This window comes from Heptranchias perlo, chromosome 25 (assembly GCF_035084215.1).
Source record: "Heptranchias perlo isolate sHepPer1 chromosome 25, sHepPer1.hap1, whole genome shotgun sequence".
Taxonomy (NCBI): Eukaryota; Metazoa; Chordata; class Chondrichthyes; order Hexanchiformes; family Hexanchidae; genus Heptranchias; species Heptranchias perlo.
Genome location: NC_090349.1, coordinates 5,409,384 through 5,425,944, shown reverse-complemented (window position 1 = coordinate 5,425,944; position 16,561 = coordinate 5,409,384). Strand labels below are relative to the sequence as shown.

General features: G+C 49.8%; 1 protein-coding gene across 12 annotated transcripts; it reads left to right on the top strand.

The window, feature by feature from the left end:
* Positions 1 to 714: 714 nt before the first annotated feature.
* LOC137341949 (protein PML-like) lies at positions 715 to 9,950 on the top strand. Of its 12 annotated transcripts, none has more exons than XM_068005490.1 (4): positions 715 to 985; positions 5,624 to 5,678; positions 6,740 to 6,887; positions 8,948 to 9,950. In XM_068005490.1, exons 2-4 carry the CDS (start codon positions 5,664 to 5,666, stop codon positions 9,685 to 9,687), a joined length of 903 nt encoding a protein of 300 aa, XP_067861591.1. In that variant the 5' UTR covers positions 715 to 985; positions 5,624 to 5,663; the 3' UTR covers positions 9,688 to 9,950. The 12 variants fall into 12 exon arrangements, with proteins under 12 accessions (XP_067861591.1, XP_067861581.1, XP_067861589.1 ...); XM_068005480.1 differs by having other exon boundaries at positions 6,737 to 6,887; XM_068005488.1 differs by having other exon boundaries at positions 715 to 1,008.
* The last annotated feature ends 6,611 nt before the right edge of the window (positions 9,951 to 16,561 follow it).

Here is a 16,561-nt window from a genome sequence, read left to right as displayed (position 1 = left end):
AGTGGGTGCGGTTCCACTGCTGACAGTAACTCTCTAACACCGCACCCAAGCGCTAATTTTCATCTATGTGCTCGGCCAGAAGGCTGTTTGACCGCGTGTGGAATGATAACCCGCCTCACCCATTGTCAACATTCATGCACTTTCGAGCAAAGGTCCAGGATAATGATTGACTAGGGGCAGTGGGGAAATACTGACCCACCCTCCTAACACAAGGGCACTGAGGCCAACTGTAGAAACCCCTATCACCACCCAGACTGAGATCAGCAAACTTAACACATACTGGGAATCAAACCCGGGACCCTCCTGATCTGTGGAACTCGGCTACGCAATGGAGAAACTGGCGGGCTATAAGGGGAAGTAGCTCTTGGTTTCTCTCGGGTTTAAAACAGCCTGTGGACCATTAGTAATGGACTGGACTTCCCCTTCCCCTGAGCTACAGGGCAGTGTCAGTGATTGATGGTGTCAACTGGGCCGGAGTCTGTCCAGCTGAGGGTCAGGGTCTGTTGTTAATACTCCCCATGCTCCCCACTATGTTCCCCATGCTCGCTTTTGATGATCCTTTCACTCTCTGAAAGCCTTTACTCTGTTGTTTCTCCGCTCTCCCTGTCAGCTGGCCCAGCACTGGGACACTGTAAAATTGGTCCCGTCCGGTTGTACAACACAAAACCCGCGGCTGCAAGAGCGGAAACAGCTCAGTTCAGTGGGCAATGGGGAAGCGGCTGCATTGAGGGGTGAGGCGGGGCGGCTGCATGTTCGAGACTGTAATACAGCCGGAAAGTGCAGCAATGTCTGGGAGAGTGTGAGGTCCTGAGGTCTGAACTCTGCGGCTCCTCCTCCTCCTCCTCCGGCTCGGATCATGTCCCGGCCTGTTCCCGCAATCTCTGAGGACACGGCTTTCCAAACCAATCACAAGGAGTGTTACATCACCCGGCTTAACTTTATTGGGGAATCCTCGCTCCGTGCGGCGGGTGAAGAAACTACTGGGGTAAAGGACCGGCAACGACTGGGGTAAAGGACCAGCAACTACTGGGGGCAAAGGACCGGCAACGACTGGGGTAAAGGACCGGCAACTACTGGGGGCAAAGGACCGGCAACGACTGGGGGCAAAGGACCAGAAACTACTGGGGGTAAAGGACCGGCAACTACTGGGGTAAAGGACCGGCAACTACTGGGGTAAAGGACCGGCAACTACTGGGGTAAAGGACCGGCAACTACTGGGGTAAAGGACCAGCAACTACTGGGGTAAAGGACCGGCAACTACTGGGGGCAAAGGACCGGCAACTACTGGGGGTAAAGGACCGGCAACGACTGGGGTAAAGGATCAGCAACTACTGGGGTAAAGGACCGGCAACTACTGGGGGTAAAGGACCGGCAACGACTGGGGTAAAGGATCAGCAACTACTGGGGTAAAGGACCGGCAACTACTGGGGGTAAAGGACCGGCAACTACTGGGGGTAAAGGACCAGAAACTACTGGGGTAAAGGACCGGCAACTACTGGGGGTAAAGGACCAGAAACTACTGGGGTAAAGGACCGGCAACTACTGGGGTAAAGGACCGGCAACTACTGGGGGCAAATGACCAGAAACTACTGGGGTAAAGGACCAGAAACTACTGGGGTAAAGGACCGGCAACTACTGGGGGTAAAGGACCAGAAACTACTGGGGGCAAAGGACCGGCAACTACTGGGGTAAAGGATCAGCAACTACTGGGGGTAAAGGACCAGAAACTACTGGGGGCAAAGGACCAGCAACTACTGGGGGCAAATGACCAGAAACTACTGGGGTAAAGGACCAGAAACTACTGGGGTAAAGGACCGGCAACTACTGGGGGTAAAGGACCAGAAACTACTGGGGGCAAAGGACCGGCAACTACTGGGGTAAAGGATCAGCAACTACTGGGGGTAAAGGACCAGAAACTACTGGGGGCAAAGGACCGGCAACTACTGGGGGCAAAGGACCGGCAACTACTGGGGGCAAATGACCAGAAACTACTGGGGTAAAGGACCAGAAACTACTGGGGTAAAGGATCAGCAACTACTGGGGTAAAGGACCGGCAACTACTGGGGTAAAGGATCAGCAACTACTGGGGGTAAAGGACCGGCAACTACTGGGGGCAAAGGACCAGAAACTACTGGGGTAAAGGATCAGCAACTACTGGGGTAAAGGACCGGCAACTACTGGGGTAAAGGACCGGCAACTACTGGGGGCAAAGGACCAGAAACTACTGGGGTAAAGGACCAGCAACTACTGGGGTAAAGGACCAGAAACTACTGGGGGCAAAGGACCAGCAACTACTGGGGGCAAATGACCAGAAACTACTGGGGTAAAGGACCAGAAACTACTGGGGGTAAAGGACCAGAAACTACTGGGGGTAAAGGATCAGCAACTACTGGGGGCAAATGACCAGAAACTACTGGGGTAAAGGACCGGCAACTACTGGGGGAAAAGGACCGGCAACTACTGGGGGTAAAGGACCAGAAACTACTGGGGGTAAAGGATCAGCAACTACTGGTGTAAAGGACCAGAAACTACTGGGGTAAAGGACCGACAACTACTGGTGTAAAGGACCAGAAACTACTGGGGTAAAGGGACGAGCAACTACTGGGGGCAAAGGACCAGAAACTACTGGGGGTAAAGGACCAGAAACTACTGGGGGTAAAGGACCAGCAACTACTGGGGGCAAAGGACCAGAAACTACTGGGGGTAAAGGACCAGAAACTACTGGGGGTAAAGGACCAGAAACTACTGGGGGTAAAGGACCGGCAACTACTGGGGGTAAAGGACCAGAAACTACTGGGGGTAAAGGACCAGAAACTACTGGGGGCAAAGGACCAGAAACTACTGGGGGTAAAGGGACGAGCAAAACGCTGTAAGTGACAGTTGGTGTGAAGTGAAGGGGGCTTTGCGGGGGTCCCTGTGTTGATGGGATACGTGCTACTACTCTATGGGTCTGGGGAGAGTTTATTTTACTTGTTTATACAGAAAGTTTATACCCGTGCTCGCCATGATTGGATACAGAGTTCATAGAATCATAGAAATTTACTGCACAGAAGGAGGCCATTCGGCCCATCGTGTCCGTGCCAGTCGATAAAGAACTATTCAGCCTAATCCCACTTTCCAGCTCTTGGTCAGTAGCCCTGCAGGTCACGGCACTTCAGGAGCACATCCAGGTACTTTTAAATGAGTTGAGGATTTCTGCCTCTACCACCCTTCAGGCAGTGAGTTCCAGATCCCACCACCCTCTCGGTGGAAAAGATTTTCCTCAGCTCCCCTCTAAGCCTTCTACCAATTACTTTAAATCTATGCCCCCTGGTTATTGACCTCTCTGCTAAGGGAAATAGATCCTTCCTATCCACTCTATCTAAGCCCCTCATAATTTTGTACACAATTATATACACGCCCGATTATAGTTCGCACGATGCTTGCAGATGCTTACAATGAGGGTTATACTATGGGATGCATTCGGGTGACGGTGGGGTCATTCTCAGGGAACTGGGGATTGACGAGGGAGAAGGTTTGGCGAGTTGCAATGGGGGTAACGCAGCAGCAGCGAGAGTCGAGCAAGACACCTGTCTCTGCCTCTTTACCAGTCAGGTTGAGGGCCGATGTAGCTGCGGGTTGCGGGTGTGGGGCAGCTGGGAGGCTGTCCCATAGAGAGGTTAAACAACAACTCAGCAGCTGCAGAAATAATTCCCATGAGCTGTAAATTTAAAAATCGGGGGAACTGGAAGCTCCCGATCTCAATCCCCAATCTGCACCGTGTTGGCTGATCTCAATCGGGGCAAGAGTTGGGGCCAGGGCTAGTTTAAGTGCACCTGGGTTAGGGGAGAGGGAATCAGCCAGGATTCCGACTTCTGACCAGTGTCCAGTGAATGTTGGAAAGTGCACGTATGTGGATATTGGGCGAGGATGGGAGCGGCCTCACCTGTGGTGCCTCCACAGTCAATACCTGCTGAAGCATGAAAGATAGCTCTTTGTGGGCGAGTCACCGGAGAGTAGGGAGAGCCGAGGGACCGCACCCGGGGTGAGTCAGATCTTCACAACAGGAGACTTCGCGTCACTTGATTTGGAGGGAAATAACCTGTTGATAAAAGGAATCGGCAGAAAGTGACAAACCGAGTGGCTGCCAGTCGGTGAAACTGACAGGTAATTGACAAGCAGGCGAAGGGAGCAGGAGGGGAATCCAATCTATATCACTTCGACCGGTAGGTAATCTTATCTGATCACCCTGAAAATAGAATTGACGCTGAGTGTAATCGAGAAAGTAATAATGGGGTTTCCCCTCTCGTCTCCTTTTCTCTCTCTTCTTTCTCGCTTTATGTTTCTGTTTCTACCCCTGGGGCGGGGGGAGGTGGGGAGGAGATTGGGGCAGGGGAGGAGATGGGGGGGCAGGGGGGAGATTGGGGGAGGGGGTGGGGTGGAGATTGGGGGGGCAGGGGGGAGGAGATGGGGCAGGGGGGAGATTGGGGGATGGGAGTGGGGAGGAGATTGAGGGGGGTTGGGGAGGAGATGGGACAGGGGGGTGGGGAGGAGATTGAGGGGGCAGGGGGGGAGGAGATGGGGGGCAGTGGTGGCGAACGTGTACCGGTGTCAGCACCTGGGGTTAAACCCATGAGCACTGCCCTAGAAGCCACATTGCTGGGAGAATCTGCTACTAGCCCCCAGACCATGCAGCTCAATGCAGCATGTTCACTGGTGCTGTGGATTTTACTATATTCCGCATGCAGATAGCGAGGAAAGGCAAAGGAGAGGAGCGGAGCTAGAGTTTGCCAGCATTGTGCAGGTGGAAAGTTGCGACGCTCGGGTGGGAGGGCCTGAGACTCCCGCCAGATGCAGGGGAAATGGTCGATCTGGCAGCAGGTTAGACGCTGCTTTACACCTCCAGGCCTGGATCCAGCCCAAGTCGATGGGTGGGGGTCTCCTCTGTCCGTTGGCTGTAAGTGTCCTGTGTCAAACGAGTTTGGGCAGTCTCAATTCAGTCTCTGTGGGCATGGAAAACTGCGCCCATATGGCCCTAACTCGCAATCTGACTCAGTCAGGCGGTGGGACAGCCGGTGTGAGAAATGGGAAAATGCCACACTGATGCAGTCGGTGAGTTCAGGGGATCAAAGTTTAGGTAAACAGGAAACATCTGCTGGCTGATAATCCCAGGGCGACCAGAACCTGGTTCCAGACGCAGATCTGTGTGACCGTGGTGCGTTAACACCCTCGGAATAGAATGATCCGTTTTATCTGCACTGTCCCTGCGTTATGCAACCTGCGCCTCTCATAACCCACTACTCCCGGATGGGTACTTGCATCCTGCTCCTGGTATCTGTCTCTGTCGGAGGCGGTATTATTTTCATCTCATGGTAGACTAGCAGCTTCTCAGAATCTTCTCACTATCTTACAAAAACACAACGCTGGAAAGTGTATGTGCGTTGGGCATGATGCCTCACATGATTGAATAGCCTGTTGACACTCATTAGGCTCACACATGAAAAATGGTCGCTTAGGGGAGATACCCGAGGGCTGCTGATAGCCGTGGAACCGGTATTCCTACAGGAGACGAGAGGAGAAAACTGAGAGGAAAGAAAAGGGGCAAATGGTTCATCTCTGAGCTTGAGTTGTTTGTTTTTTGCAGGTCTTGCAGCGAGATTTGGCGGTTTCACTGAGTGAGAGAAATGGCATCTCCTGTGGTAAGCAATTGAGTGAGGCTCCTGTACACATAGTCTGTAGGACTGTGAAATATATCAAAGAATTCAGCGATAATAAGGAGGGCGGGACCTTCTCTGGGCACCTAACCGTTACACCATTCACAAACCAGATGTCACGGTTTGTGTCAGTGGAAATAAATGATGTATTTTATAGATCTCAGAACCCCCTAAGATTTCACTGTCCTTTCACCTGAGACCCAGGCTTGAATACCAGGCTAAGAGTCTCCATCGTAAGGGGCTGATATAAGTTTGGAGCAGGCTCGGTCCAGTTACAGATGGAGTTAAACTGACTCTAAATTCTTTCTTCCACCACATTCCAGGGTCACGGGAGACCCTTCTCCTTTGTCACATTTTCCATACCCCTGCTACTCTGCTGTAGCCATTTAAAGCTCCTCTGGACCCATTTTTTGTTTCTTAACCTGTCCCATTCCCACCCTCCTTGCCTTGCACCATCGTCCCTTTTGTCATTTAATCACTCCTGCCCCCCACCCTATCACAGACCTTCCTTTGTGTCCCCCCCTCTCCCGCCGCCCCTTTCCCCAGGCCCTGTAATTGCTTCTAAACTGTTAAATCTCCAGTTTTGATGAAAGGCCATCGACCTGAAACTTTAACTCTGTTTCTTTCTCCACAGTTGCTGCCTGACTTGCTGACCATTTCCAGCATTTTCTCTTCATATTTCAGATTTCCTGCATCTGCAGTATTTTGCTTTTGTTTTAACTATTCAAAATCCTTTTCACAGTGTATGTTGGAAAAAAATAAAGGTTCTTTATTCCGTGGGGTTTAACCTTTATCTCTGATTTTTAATCAGTGGCAGAAACACTGATTTTGGTAAACTAGTATTTTGAATTGTCCTTGCAGTGTGACAATGAGGACTGCGATTACTACACAAAAGGCACAGATCCTGGTACAGTTAGATTGTTAATCACCACCAGATCTTAACAGAGTGCTCCATCTGACTCCGATAAAATTATAAAATGATTTTATTTTGTGAGTGAAAATTGGTTCTGTTGGTGAATCCTGCCTGTTTACTTTACATTCAGCAGGTTGCAAGTGATGGAGTGGCAGAGATGACACCGAGCAATGGCGGTGGTGCTGCACCCAGTGCTGAGCCAACCAGCGATGGATCCAGTGCCCCTCCAGGGAACACAGAGGAGACCCTGGTGTTCTTTGACTTGGAAACCACAGGCCTGGGTAATGACCGTCTGATCTGAATGAGACTCCCTCTGCTTTTTGCTAAGGTGCTGTGTCAGACTGTGACATGTTTTTGTTTTCCGCATGCAACACATCCGTGTCTCACTCCCAAACCAGTCGATCCGTGTCTCACTCCCAGCCCAGCCTCCCTGTCTCACTCCCAGCCCAGCCTCCCTGTCTCACTCCCAGCCCAGTCGATCCGTGCCTCACTCCCAGCCCAGTCTCCGTGTCTCACTCCCAGCCCAGCCTCCCTGTCTCACTCCCAGCCCAGTCGATCCGTGCCTCACTCCCAGCCCAGCCTCCGTGTCTCACTCCCAGCCCAGCCTCCCTGTCTCACTCCCAGCCCAGTCGATCCGTGCCTCACTCCCAGCCCAGCCTCCGTGTCTCACTCCCAGCCCAGCCTCCCTGTCTCACTCCCAGCCCAGTCGATCCGTGTCTCACTCCCAGCCCAGCCTCCGTGTCTCACTCCCAGCCCAGCCTCCCTGTCTCACTCCCAGCCCAGTCGATCCGTGCCTCACTCCCAGCTCAGCCTCCGTGTCTCACTCCCAGCCCAGCCTCCCTGTCTCACTCCCAGCCCAGTCGATCCGTGCCTCACTCCCAGCCCAGTCTCCGTGACTCACTTCCAGCCCATTCTCCCTGTCTCACTCCCAGCCTATTCTCCCTGTCTCACTCCCAGCCCAGTCGATCCGTGACTCACTTCCAGCCCATTCTCCCTGTCTCACTCCCAGCCCATTCTCCCTGTCTCACTCCCAGCCCAGTCTCCGTGTCTCACTCCCAGCCCAGTCTCCCTGTCTCACTCCCAGCCCAGTCTCCGTGTCTCACTCCCAGCCCAGTCTCCCTGTCTCACTCCCAGCCCAGTCTCTATGTTTCACTCCCAGCCCAGTTTCCCTGTCTCACTCCCAGCCCAGTCTCCCTGTCTCACTCCCAGCCCAGTCTCCCTGTCTCACACCCAGCCTAGTCTCTGTGTCTCACTCCCAGCCCAGTCGATCCGTGTCTCACTCCCAGCCCAGTCTCTGTGTCTCACTCCCAGCCCAGTCTCTGTGTCTCACTCCCAGCCCAGTCTCTGTGTCTCACTCCCAGCCCAGTCTCTGTGTCTCACTCCCAGCCCAGTCGATCCGTGTCTCACTCCCAGCCCAGTCTCTGTGTCTCACTCCCAGCCCAGTGTCCACTTATGGAGCCACTGATTTTCTTTGGGGTATGGTTGGAGCGGCCGAGTCACGTCTCCCTTCAGTTACGAGCCGCTGTCTCCTCATTCACAGTGAATTGGTGATCTGATCATCTCCCTCCAATCCACATCAATCATTAAGAGTCACGATGTGGAGATGCCGGTGATGGACTGGGGTTGACAATTGTAAACAATTTTACAACACCAAGTTATAGTCCAGCAATTTTATTTTAAATTCACAAGCTTTCGGAGATTTTCTCCTTCCTCAGGCAAATGTTTCAAGATCTCCTTGAAGCCTACGCATTTATACATGAATGTATAAATGCGTAGGCTTCAAGGAGATCTTGAAACATTTGCCTGAGGAAGGAGAAAATCTCCGAAAGCTTGTGAATTTAAAATAAAATTGCTGGACTATAACTTGGTGTTGTAAAATTGTTTACAATTAAGAGTCACAGGGGAGGTATGCGCCCTGTCTGCCCCAACAACATGGAAAATACAGTCCATACTTCATCCTGCAGTGCAATACAAAGGTGGCATTCCGAGATTTATCTAAGCTTTCTCTTTGTTCTCTCGGTTGGTGGGGTGGGGGGTGTGCTACCCCAGAATACACAGCGATGAGGGGCTCCTGTTAAAGCGCTGGACCGGAGGTTTAATAGGAGACTTTCACTGTAGCAATGGATTATGGGATAGCCCTGCCTCCATAGTGCAGGCTCACTCCCTCTCGCTCTCCAGCCAGGGGAAAAAAAAGAAAGAAATCACAAAGTCAGGATTTGCTGGTGCAATGCAGCTGGAAGATGCTCAAGTTGGAGATCCTGCCGAATGTGGCAGAATCGGTAGCTCTGTAAAATGCAGTATGGACAGGACCATTGTACTTTAACATATTTCTGTCTTCTAGAAAAAAACTGCGATATTGTGCAGCTCTCGGCAGTGAGTGGTGAGAAGATCTTTGACAAGTACACCCTGCCTAGCAATCCCATCTCAGCAGGTGCTGCGGCCATTAATGGATTGCAAGTCATGGATGGAATCTTGTACCTGAGAGGAGAACCTCAGCCCACCTGCAGTCTCCAGGACGCCATGGCAGATTTCCTCCAGTTCCTGCAGACTATTAACAAGCCTCTGTTAGCAGGTCACAACATCTGGAAGTTTGACTGTCCAGTTATTTTAAGAGCCTGGGAAGAGCTCTCCATGAAAGATCAATTTGCCAGATGTGTGGTTGGATTTCTGGATACATTACAGCTGACCAAGGATATTATTCCCAGGTCAGAGGTTAACAGTTATAAGCAAACTGAATTAGTGAAAACCTTTCTTAATAAAAGTTATGAAGCTCACAATGCTATTGAAGATGTAAAGAGTTTGCAGGAGCTGTACTCTGTTCTAACATTTACCCCAGAGCAGAAGCAGAACAGTCAGTTTTCTCTCTCTCAGCTCGAATGCCGAGTGTCCCTGCAGCCTCTCTTTGATGATAAAGTACTATTCTATCAGTTAATTGATAAACTTGCGATGCAGGAAGTTAGTCTCAAAAAGCTGAAGTCAGCACACCAGCAAGGTGGTGAATCTGGGCTGCAAAACCTTCTCAAGTCACTGGGACATATGGCACCTAATTTCACCAGACTCTCAAACTTTATCAGTAAATGAAAGGGTCGCAGTTTTATTCATGATTTGTTAATCGGCCATGGAGTTGACACATTAAACATAATAACAATTACTGCACTCTCCTCTCAATAAGCAACACACACACTATCCTCTTCCTAATACCCAAGAGACATACTATTCCTTCACCTTTTTTTACTTGCTTCCTAATCGCTTCAGATCTCTGCACTGTTGGAACCTATATTACTGTGTTTTATATATGCATTCTTACAATATGTAAACCTTCAATAAAAACATTTTGAAATTCACCACTGTTGGTTATTAAGGGTAGCATGCTGATCCACCTCCAGTATGAGCACCAGTGAGTGTGTGAGAGAAACAGCAGAGCAGCTATCTAGGTGAGTGCAGCAGGGCAGTGCTGAGCTGTGAGTGGGTCAGTGAATAGAAAGGCTGTTGGCTTTGGTGAGGGTACATTACTGGGTAATATCTCAGCCAGCCAATGTTCTGGAAGCACAGGGAGTCATGCAGTACGTTCCCTCAGTTGTATGCTGAAGGTGCAAGGTTCCACATGCATAAGATTTCCTCAGGTACCTCGTCCAAGAGCCATTCTTCAGATGTGAACTTGGATTTATGGTCTAAGCTCTGAGAGCATCACTGCCAAGCCCGATCCTGTCCACACATGCACTCTTCCCAGCAGGAGCTGCCGCTTAGTGATCAGAAGCAGGAAAGTGATGGAAGGTGTCATCGACAGTGCTATCAAGCTGCACTTACTCACCAATAACCTGCTCACCGATGCTCAGTTTGGGTTCTGCCAGGACCACTCGGCTCCAGACCTCATTACAGCCTTGGTCCAAACATGGACAAAGAGCTGAATTCCAGAGGTGAGGTGAGAGTGACTGCTCTTTACATCAAGGCAGCATTTGACCGAGTGTGGCACCAAGGAGCCCTAGTAAAATTGAAGTCAATGAGAGTCAGGGGGAAAACTCTCCAGTGGCTGGAGTCATACCTAGCACAAAAGAAGATGGTAGTGGTTGTTGGAGGCCAATCATCTCAGCCCCAGGACATTGCTGCAGGAGTTCCTCAGGGCAGTGTCCTAGGCCCAACCATCTTCAGCTGCTTCATCAATGACCTTCCCTCCATCATAAGGTCAGAAGTGGGGATGTTCGCTGATGATTGCACAATGTTCAGTTCCATTCGCAACCCCTCAGATAATGAAGCAGTCCGTGCCCACATGCAACAAGACCTGGACAACATCCAGGCTTGAACTCATAAGTGGCAAGTAACATTCATGCCAGACAAGTGCCAGGCAATGACCATCTCTAACAAGAGAGAGTCTAACCACCGACCCTTGACATTCAACAGCATTACCATTGCTGAATCCCCCACCATCAACATCCTGGGGGGGTCACCATTGACCAGAAACTTAACTGGACCAGCCACATAAATACTGCGGCTACAAGAGCAGGTCAGAGGCTGGGTATTCTTTGGCGAGTGACTCACCACCTGACTCCCCAAAGCCTTTCCATCATCTACAAGGCACATGTCAGGAGTGTGATGGAATACTGTCCACTTACCTGGATGAGTGCAGCTCCAACAACACTCAAGAAGCTCGACACCTGCTTGATTGGTACCCCATCCACCACCCTAAACATTCACTCCCTTCACCACCGGCACGCCGTGGCTGCAGTGTGTACCATCCACAGGAAGCACTGCAGCAACTTGCCAAGGCTTCTTCGACAGAACCCCCCAAGCCCGTGACCTCTACCACCTAGAAGGACAAGAGCAGCAGGCACATGGGAACAACACCACCTGCACGTTCCCCTCCAAGTCGCACACCATCCCGACTTGGAAATATATCGCCGTTCCTTCATCGTTGTTGGGTCAAAATCCTGGAACTCCCTTCCTAACAGCACTGTGGGAGAACCTTCACCACACGGACTGCAGCGGTTCAAGAAGGCGGCTCACCACCACCTTCTCAAGGGCAATTAGGGATGGGCAATAAATGCCGGCCTCGCCAGTGACGCCCACATCCCATGAATGAATTTTTAAAAATCCGGGCTGATTTTACCTCTCTTTAGCCTGTGACAGAATGTTCTCCACTGCTGAGCTCAGGGATGAAATTCTGACAGGAAAAATGGCATTCTCTGGCAATTTGCAGTGATATATATTTGTTTAAAAATATCAAAAACCGAACTAATTAAACTGATTTACACTAAAGGGGTTTCATTGTCTACAAGTGGTGGAGATTGAGTTAGCGGGAGGCTGTAGCTGCTGGGAGGGAAAGTCAGATCAGGAATGGTGGGTGGGGTCAGTCCTGGGTGCTGTAGGGTGGGTGGGGTTAGGCCAGGGTATTGTAGGGTGGGTGGGGTGAGGCCAGGGTGCTGTAGGGTGGGTGGGGTCAGTTCAGGGTGCTGTGGGGTGGGTGGGATCAGTCCTGGGTGCTGTAGGGTGGGTGGGGTTAGGCCAGGGTATTGTAGGGTGGGTGGGGTGAGGCCAGGGTGCTGTGGGGTGGGTGGGGTCAGTTCAGGGTGCTGTGGGGTGGGTGGGGTCAGTCCTGGATGCTGTAGGGTGGGTGTGGTCAGTCCTGGGTGCTATAGGGTGGGTGGTGTCAGGCCAGGGTGTTGTAGGGTGGGTGGGATGAGGCCAGGGTGCTGTAGGGTGGATGGGGTCTGGCCAGAGTGCTGTAGGGTGGATGGGGTCTGGCCAGGGTGCTCTAGGGTGGGTGGGGTCTGGCCAGGGTGCTCTAGGGTGGATGGGGTCTGGCCAGGGTGCTCTAGGGTGGGTGGGGTCTGGCCAGGGTGTTGTAGGGTGGGTGGGATGAGGCCAGGGTGCTGTAGGGTGGGTGGGATGAGGCCGTGGTGCTGTAGGGTGGGTGGGGTCTGGCCAGGGTGCTGTAGGGTGGGTGGGGTCCGGCCAGGGTGCTGTAGGAGACACTCAGGATGTAATGTCACCAATGGGAAGCAGCGGGGGAAGAAAAGTCTAAACCAACCCCACTGGAAACACCATAAACTGGACATGGCTGCAAGGGATATTGGAGTCTGTGGTCTCTTAGAGGGGACACCGTTTCTCCGGGGTTTCTGCCGAAGTTACTGCGGGAGACCAGGAGAAACCTCTCGGAAATCCTATCCCAATGTCTCACGACAAATTAAACTAAAGCAGAAATATTTTAAAAGATACGAGGAATAGGGATCGGTATAAGCTGAGGGTAACAAAGTCTGCTATCAGATTGGCCAAAAGAGCAAAGGAAAGAGGATTGTGGATAGATGTGACAGTGTTAGCAAGGACCTTTTTGTATAAGGAGTCAGTGTGATCACAGACTACACTGGGTCTTCAAGATAGTCGCAGGATATGGCTGAGGTGCTGAATGTTTGCTGAATGATTACTCTGAATCTGTTTTCACGACTGAAGATGATACTGAGTTGCCAGTGCTGATAGATAGACACAATGCTAAAACTGAATCCATGCAAGTCGATGCAGAAATAACCCGGCTAAGATTAGGGATTCAGCAGACCCTGATGGTGTTCACCGTAGAGTACTGAAAGAAGTGGGGGCTGTGTTATGCCAGTTGCTGGCTTATACATTTAACAACTCGTTGAGGTCTGGGATTGTTCCTGTGGACTGGAGTGAGGCCCATCTGGTGCCTATACTTAAAAAGGAGGGAAAGTCAAAACCTGGCAATTAGAGGCCAGTTAGTTTTGACATCAGTTACGGGCAAATTGCTGGAAGATATTAGAGTTGGGTTGTACAATCGTTTAGAAGGAGAAGTGGTTATTAGGGAATTCCAAAATGGATTTAGGGAATAGAGGATCTGTCTCACCAACTTGGTTGAATTTTTTTGACAAGATCACACAGTTATTGGATGATGATAGCCCGGTAGATATTGTGTGTCTCAATTGTCCCAGGCTTTGATACAGGGCCTCGAGAGAGCTGGTAACTAAAGCTGGCCTGTAAATTGCTCTGAGCGGCAAACCAGCAACGGTCACCGCTCATTGGATTTAAATTCACCCACTAAGTTACCGCCTTCTGTTTGGCGGCTATGGGGAAAGAGTGGGTCGAGTGGGATTAATTGGATCGCTCTTTCAAAGAGCCGGTACAGGCATGATGGGCCGAATGGCCTCCTTCTATGCTGTAAGATTCTATGATTCTTTTCCCTGGCTCTGTACCTGCTTATAAGCTGTTCGTCTGTAACAGATTCCAGTTCTGATGAAAGGTCGTTGACCTGAAACGTTAACCCTATGTTGCCCTTTCCACAAATGCTGCCTGACCTGCTGAGTGTTTCCAGCATTTTCTGTTTTTATTTCTAAAATGGAGTCTGCTCTCTCTGTAGATACAAAATAGAAAGCAGACTGTAAGAGGAAATCCTTTTTGATCAGGGTTCAGTTAAGACAAAATTACTTTGACAGCAGGGGCAGCAAGCTTAAAATGTTAATGGATGCAGCAGTTTGACAGGTGAAAATCTACTTTCTGATTACTGTCAGTGTCAAAACAAGGGGTTGTTATGATGAGGAAGCCTGCAGTTACAAGCCACCTCCCCATTGTTTACTGATGTTGATGTTTCCACTTGCAGGGAAGTCCAAAACTAGGGCCCATTAATATAAGATAGTCACCAATAAATCCAGTAAGGAATTCAGGAAAAACTTCTTTATTCAGAGAGTGGTGAGAATGTGGAACTCGCTACCATATGGAATAGTTGAGGCAAATAGCAAAGATGCATTTAAGGGGAAACTAGATAAGTATGTGAGGGAGAAAGGAATAGAAGGATATGTTGATAGGGTTAGATGAAGTAGGTTGGGAGGAGGCTTGTGTGGAGCATAACCACCGGAATCGAGTGTTGGGCCTGTTTTTGTGCTGTAAATACTATGTAACTTCCTTGAACCATTAGTTCTTTCCAGGGCTGTGTGAGTAGTGAAAGGATCTGTAAGGCCCCTCAATCAATCAGCTTGAAGCAAGCCATGCTGTGAGAATCAGGATGTGCAGTTCATAGACAAACAACAGACTAAAAACCCAGATGTGCCCCATAAGGTATTATAAAATGACACGGAGAAAGCGAAATAAAGAGAGGATAAGATTAAAAGACTGAAATAAAACAGACAGAAGGAAAAACTAAAACAAAGTTTTAAAACATTTTATAATTAAAATTTGTTTTTAAATGTCCAAAAACTATTAAAGTCAGGAGTAATGAAACTCCACATTTTTAAAAATTAATTTTTAGTGCCAAAGAGGTTGTTTGACAATCATTAAGACTTACCATGCTGTTAAAACTTAGTTTAGACTTAAAAAACTGAGTGTACCTGTTTTGTGGTGAAATTAGTTCATTTCCAGCTGGGCAGGAGAGCAAGTTGATTCCATTGATTGCAGCCAGCGATGTCCCTTTAAGGCGAAGCTGTCAGATCACCAGCGAACCAGGAAGAGCAAGTTCTGGATTTCCACGTTTGACTGCGCCTGTGCGGTCACCGGAACTTGCTCTTCGATTTTGCCACTAATACGGTGAGCGTTATTAAGCTCACCGTTAATTTAAAAGCAATTTCTGGGCCATTGTGTCCTGTGGGATTGGCAGGCAGATATTGAGGTGGGTTGTGAATTGGTTGTATTCGCATAGGTAGAGGGTGGTTATTAATTGTAGCAGCTCTGCAAGGGGTCTGGTCTCTAAAGGGATCCCACAGGGATCTGTGCTGCTCTTCACCATCTTCAATGATTTGGAGGAAGGCATCGGGAACAATTCTCAACTTTGCTGATGATGCAAAAATATGTGCAGTACGTAGGAATATAAATTAAACAAATCGATTGCAGGTTGGACGAGACACGTTGAGTGAATGGGCCTGTATGCGGTGAGTGCCCTTCAATTTGGATAAATGCACCATGATGCATTTGAGCCAGGGTCATTTCAGGCATGTGTATATCATACAAGGTAACTCACTTAGGCCTATGGAAGATGAGAGGGACCTGGGGATTGTAGATCATGAAACATTGAAGGTCCATAACCAGTGTCGTGAGGCCATAAGAAAATAAAATGGATGTTAGGGTGTATAGATAGGGCAGTTAAATATAAAACTAGAAATGCAATACCTATCGGTACAGGACCTTGGAATGGCTGCATCTAGAATACTGTGCGGCGTTTTGGTCCCCTTGTGTGGAATAAACAAAGCCCCGAGAGAAGGTCCAGAGGAGGGCCATCAGAATGATATCTGGTCTTAAAGCTCTTTGTTTTCAGGACAGATGCAGGGAACTGGGGCTTTTTAATGGCCAAGTGTAGACTTTGAGGTGATATAATTAAGGTTTTTCGAATGATGAAGGGACTAGATTCTGTTATTTGAACCGAATAGGGAGGGGAGGACTGGGGGCATCAGTACAAAATAAGAAAGCAAAGAGTTAGGTTAGATATTAGGAGGTACTTTTTTCAGAGAGTCAGCAACCTCTGGAACAGATTGCAGGACGTTCAGTGAGCATAGATTCACTGCAGGCCTTCAAAAGGGAGCAGGTGCGATCCTGTGAATGGAAGATATCACGAGGTATAGAAGGTAGGTGGGTTAGATGTGAGAAGTGATATCAGTTACTGCAGTCTCCTCAGTGGTGGAGCTAGTAGTGGGGGGGGAGGGGGGAAGGGGGAGAGGGAGTCATGTCCCCTTCAGCAGCTTGGAAGGATCCAGTAGCATAAAAGATCAATACTGTTATCAACTTAACCACCACAGGCAGTGCAGTGCCAGTCCGGGAGGAGGTCTGCAGATCTTCCTTTAAAAGAGGGCACAGCTCAGTAACTGCCTCACCAATGAATCTTAGTCTTCTATGACACAGGTCCTCTGACATCAGGGAGAAACTGTGTTTGGGCCTGTATACCTGATGTCTTGGATAGTCTCTTCTTCAACGCACCCTCCTGCGCATCGGACTCACCTGTCTATGATGCTGCTGGGCCATCTGCTCC

Excerpts from the sequence above, each read along its gene's own strand:
- LOC137341949 (XM_068005480.1), top strand. Across the intron at positions 6,888-8,947 it reads CTTGGAAACCACAGGCCTGG|AAAAAAACTGCGATATTGTG; the intron begins GTAATGACCGTC and ends TCTGTCTTCTAG.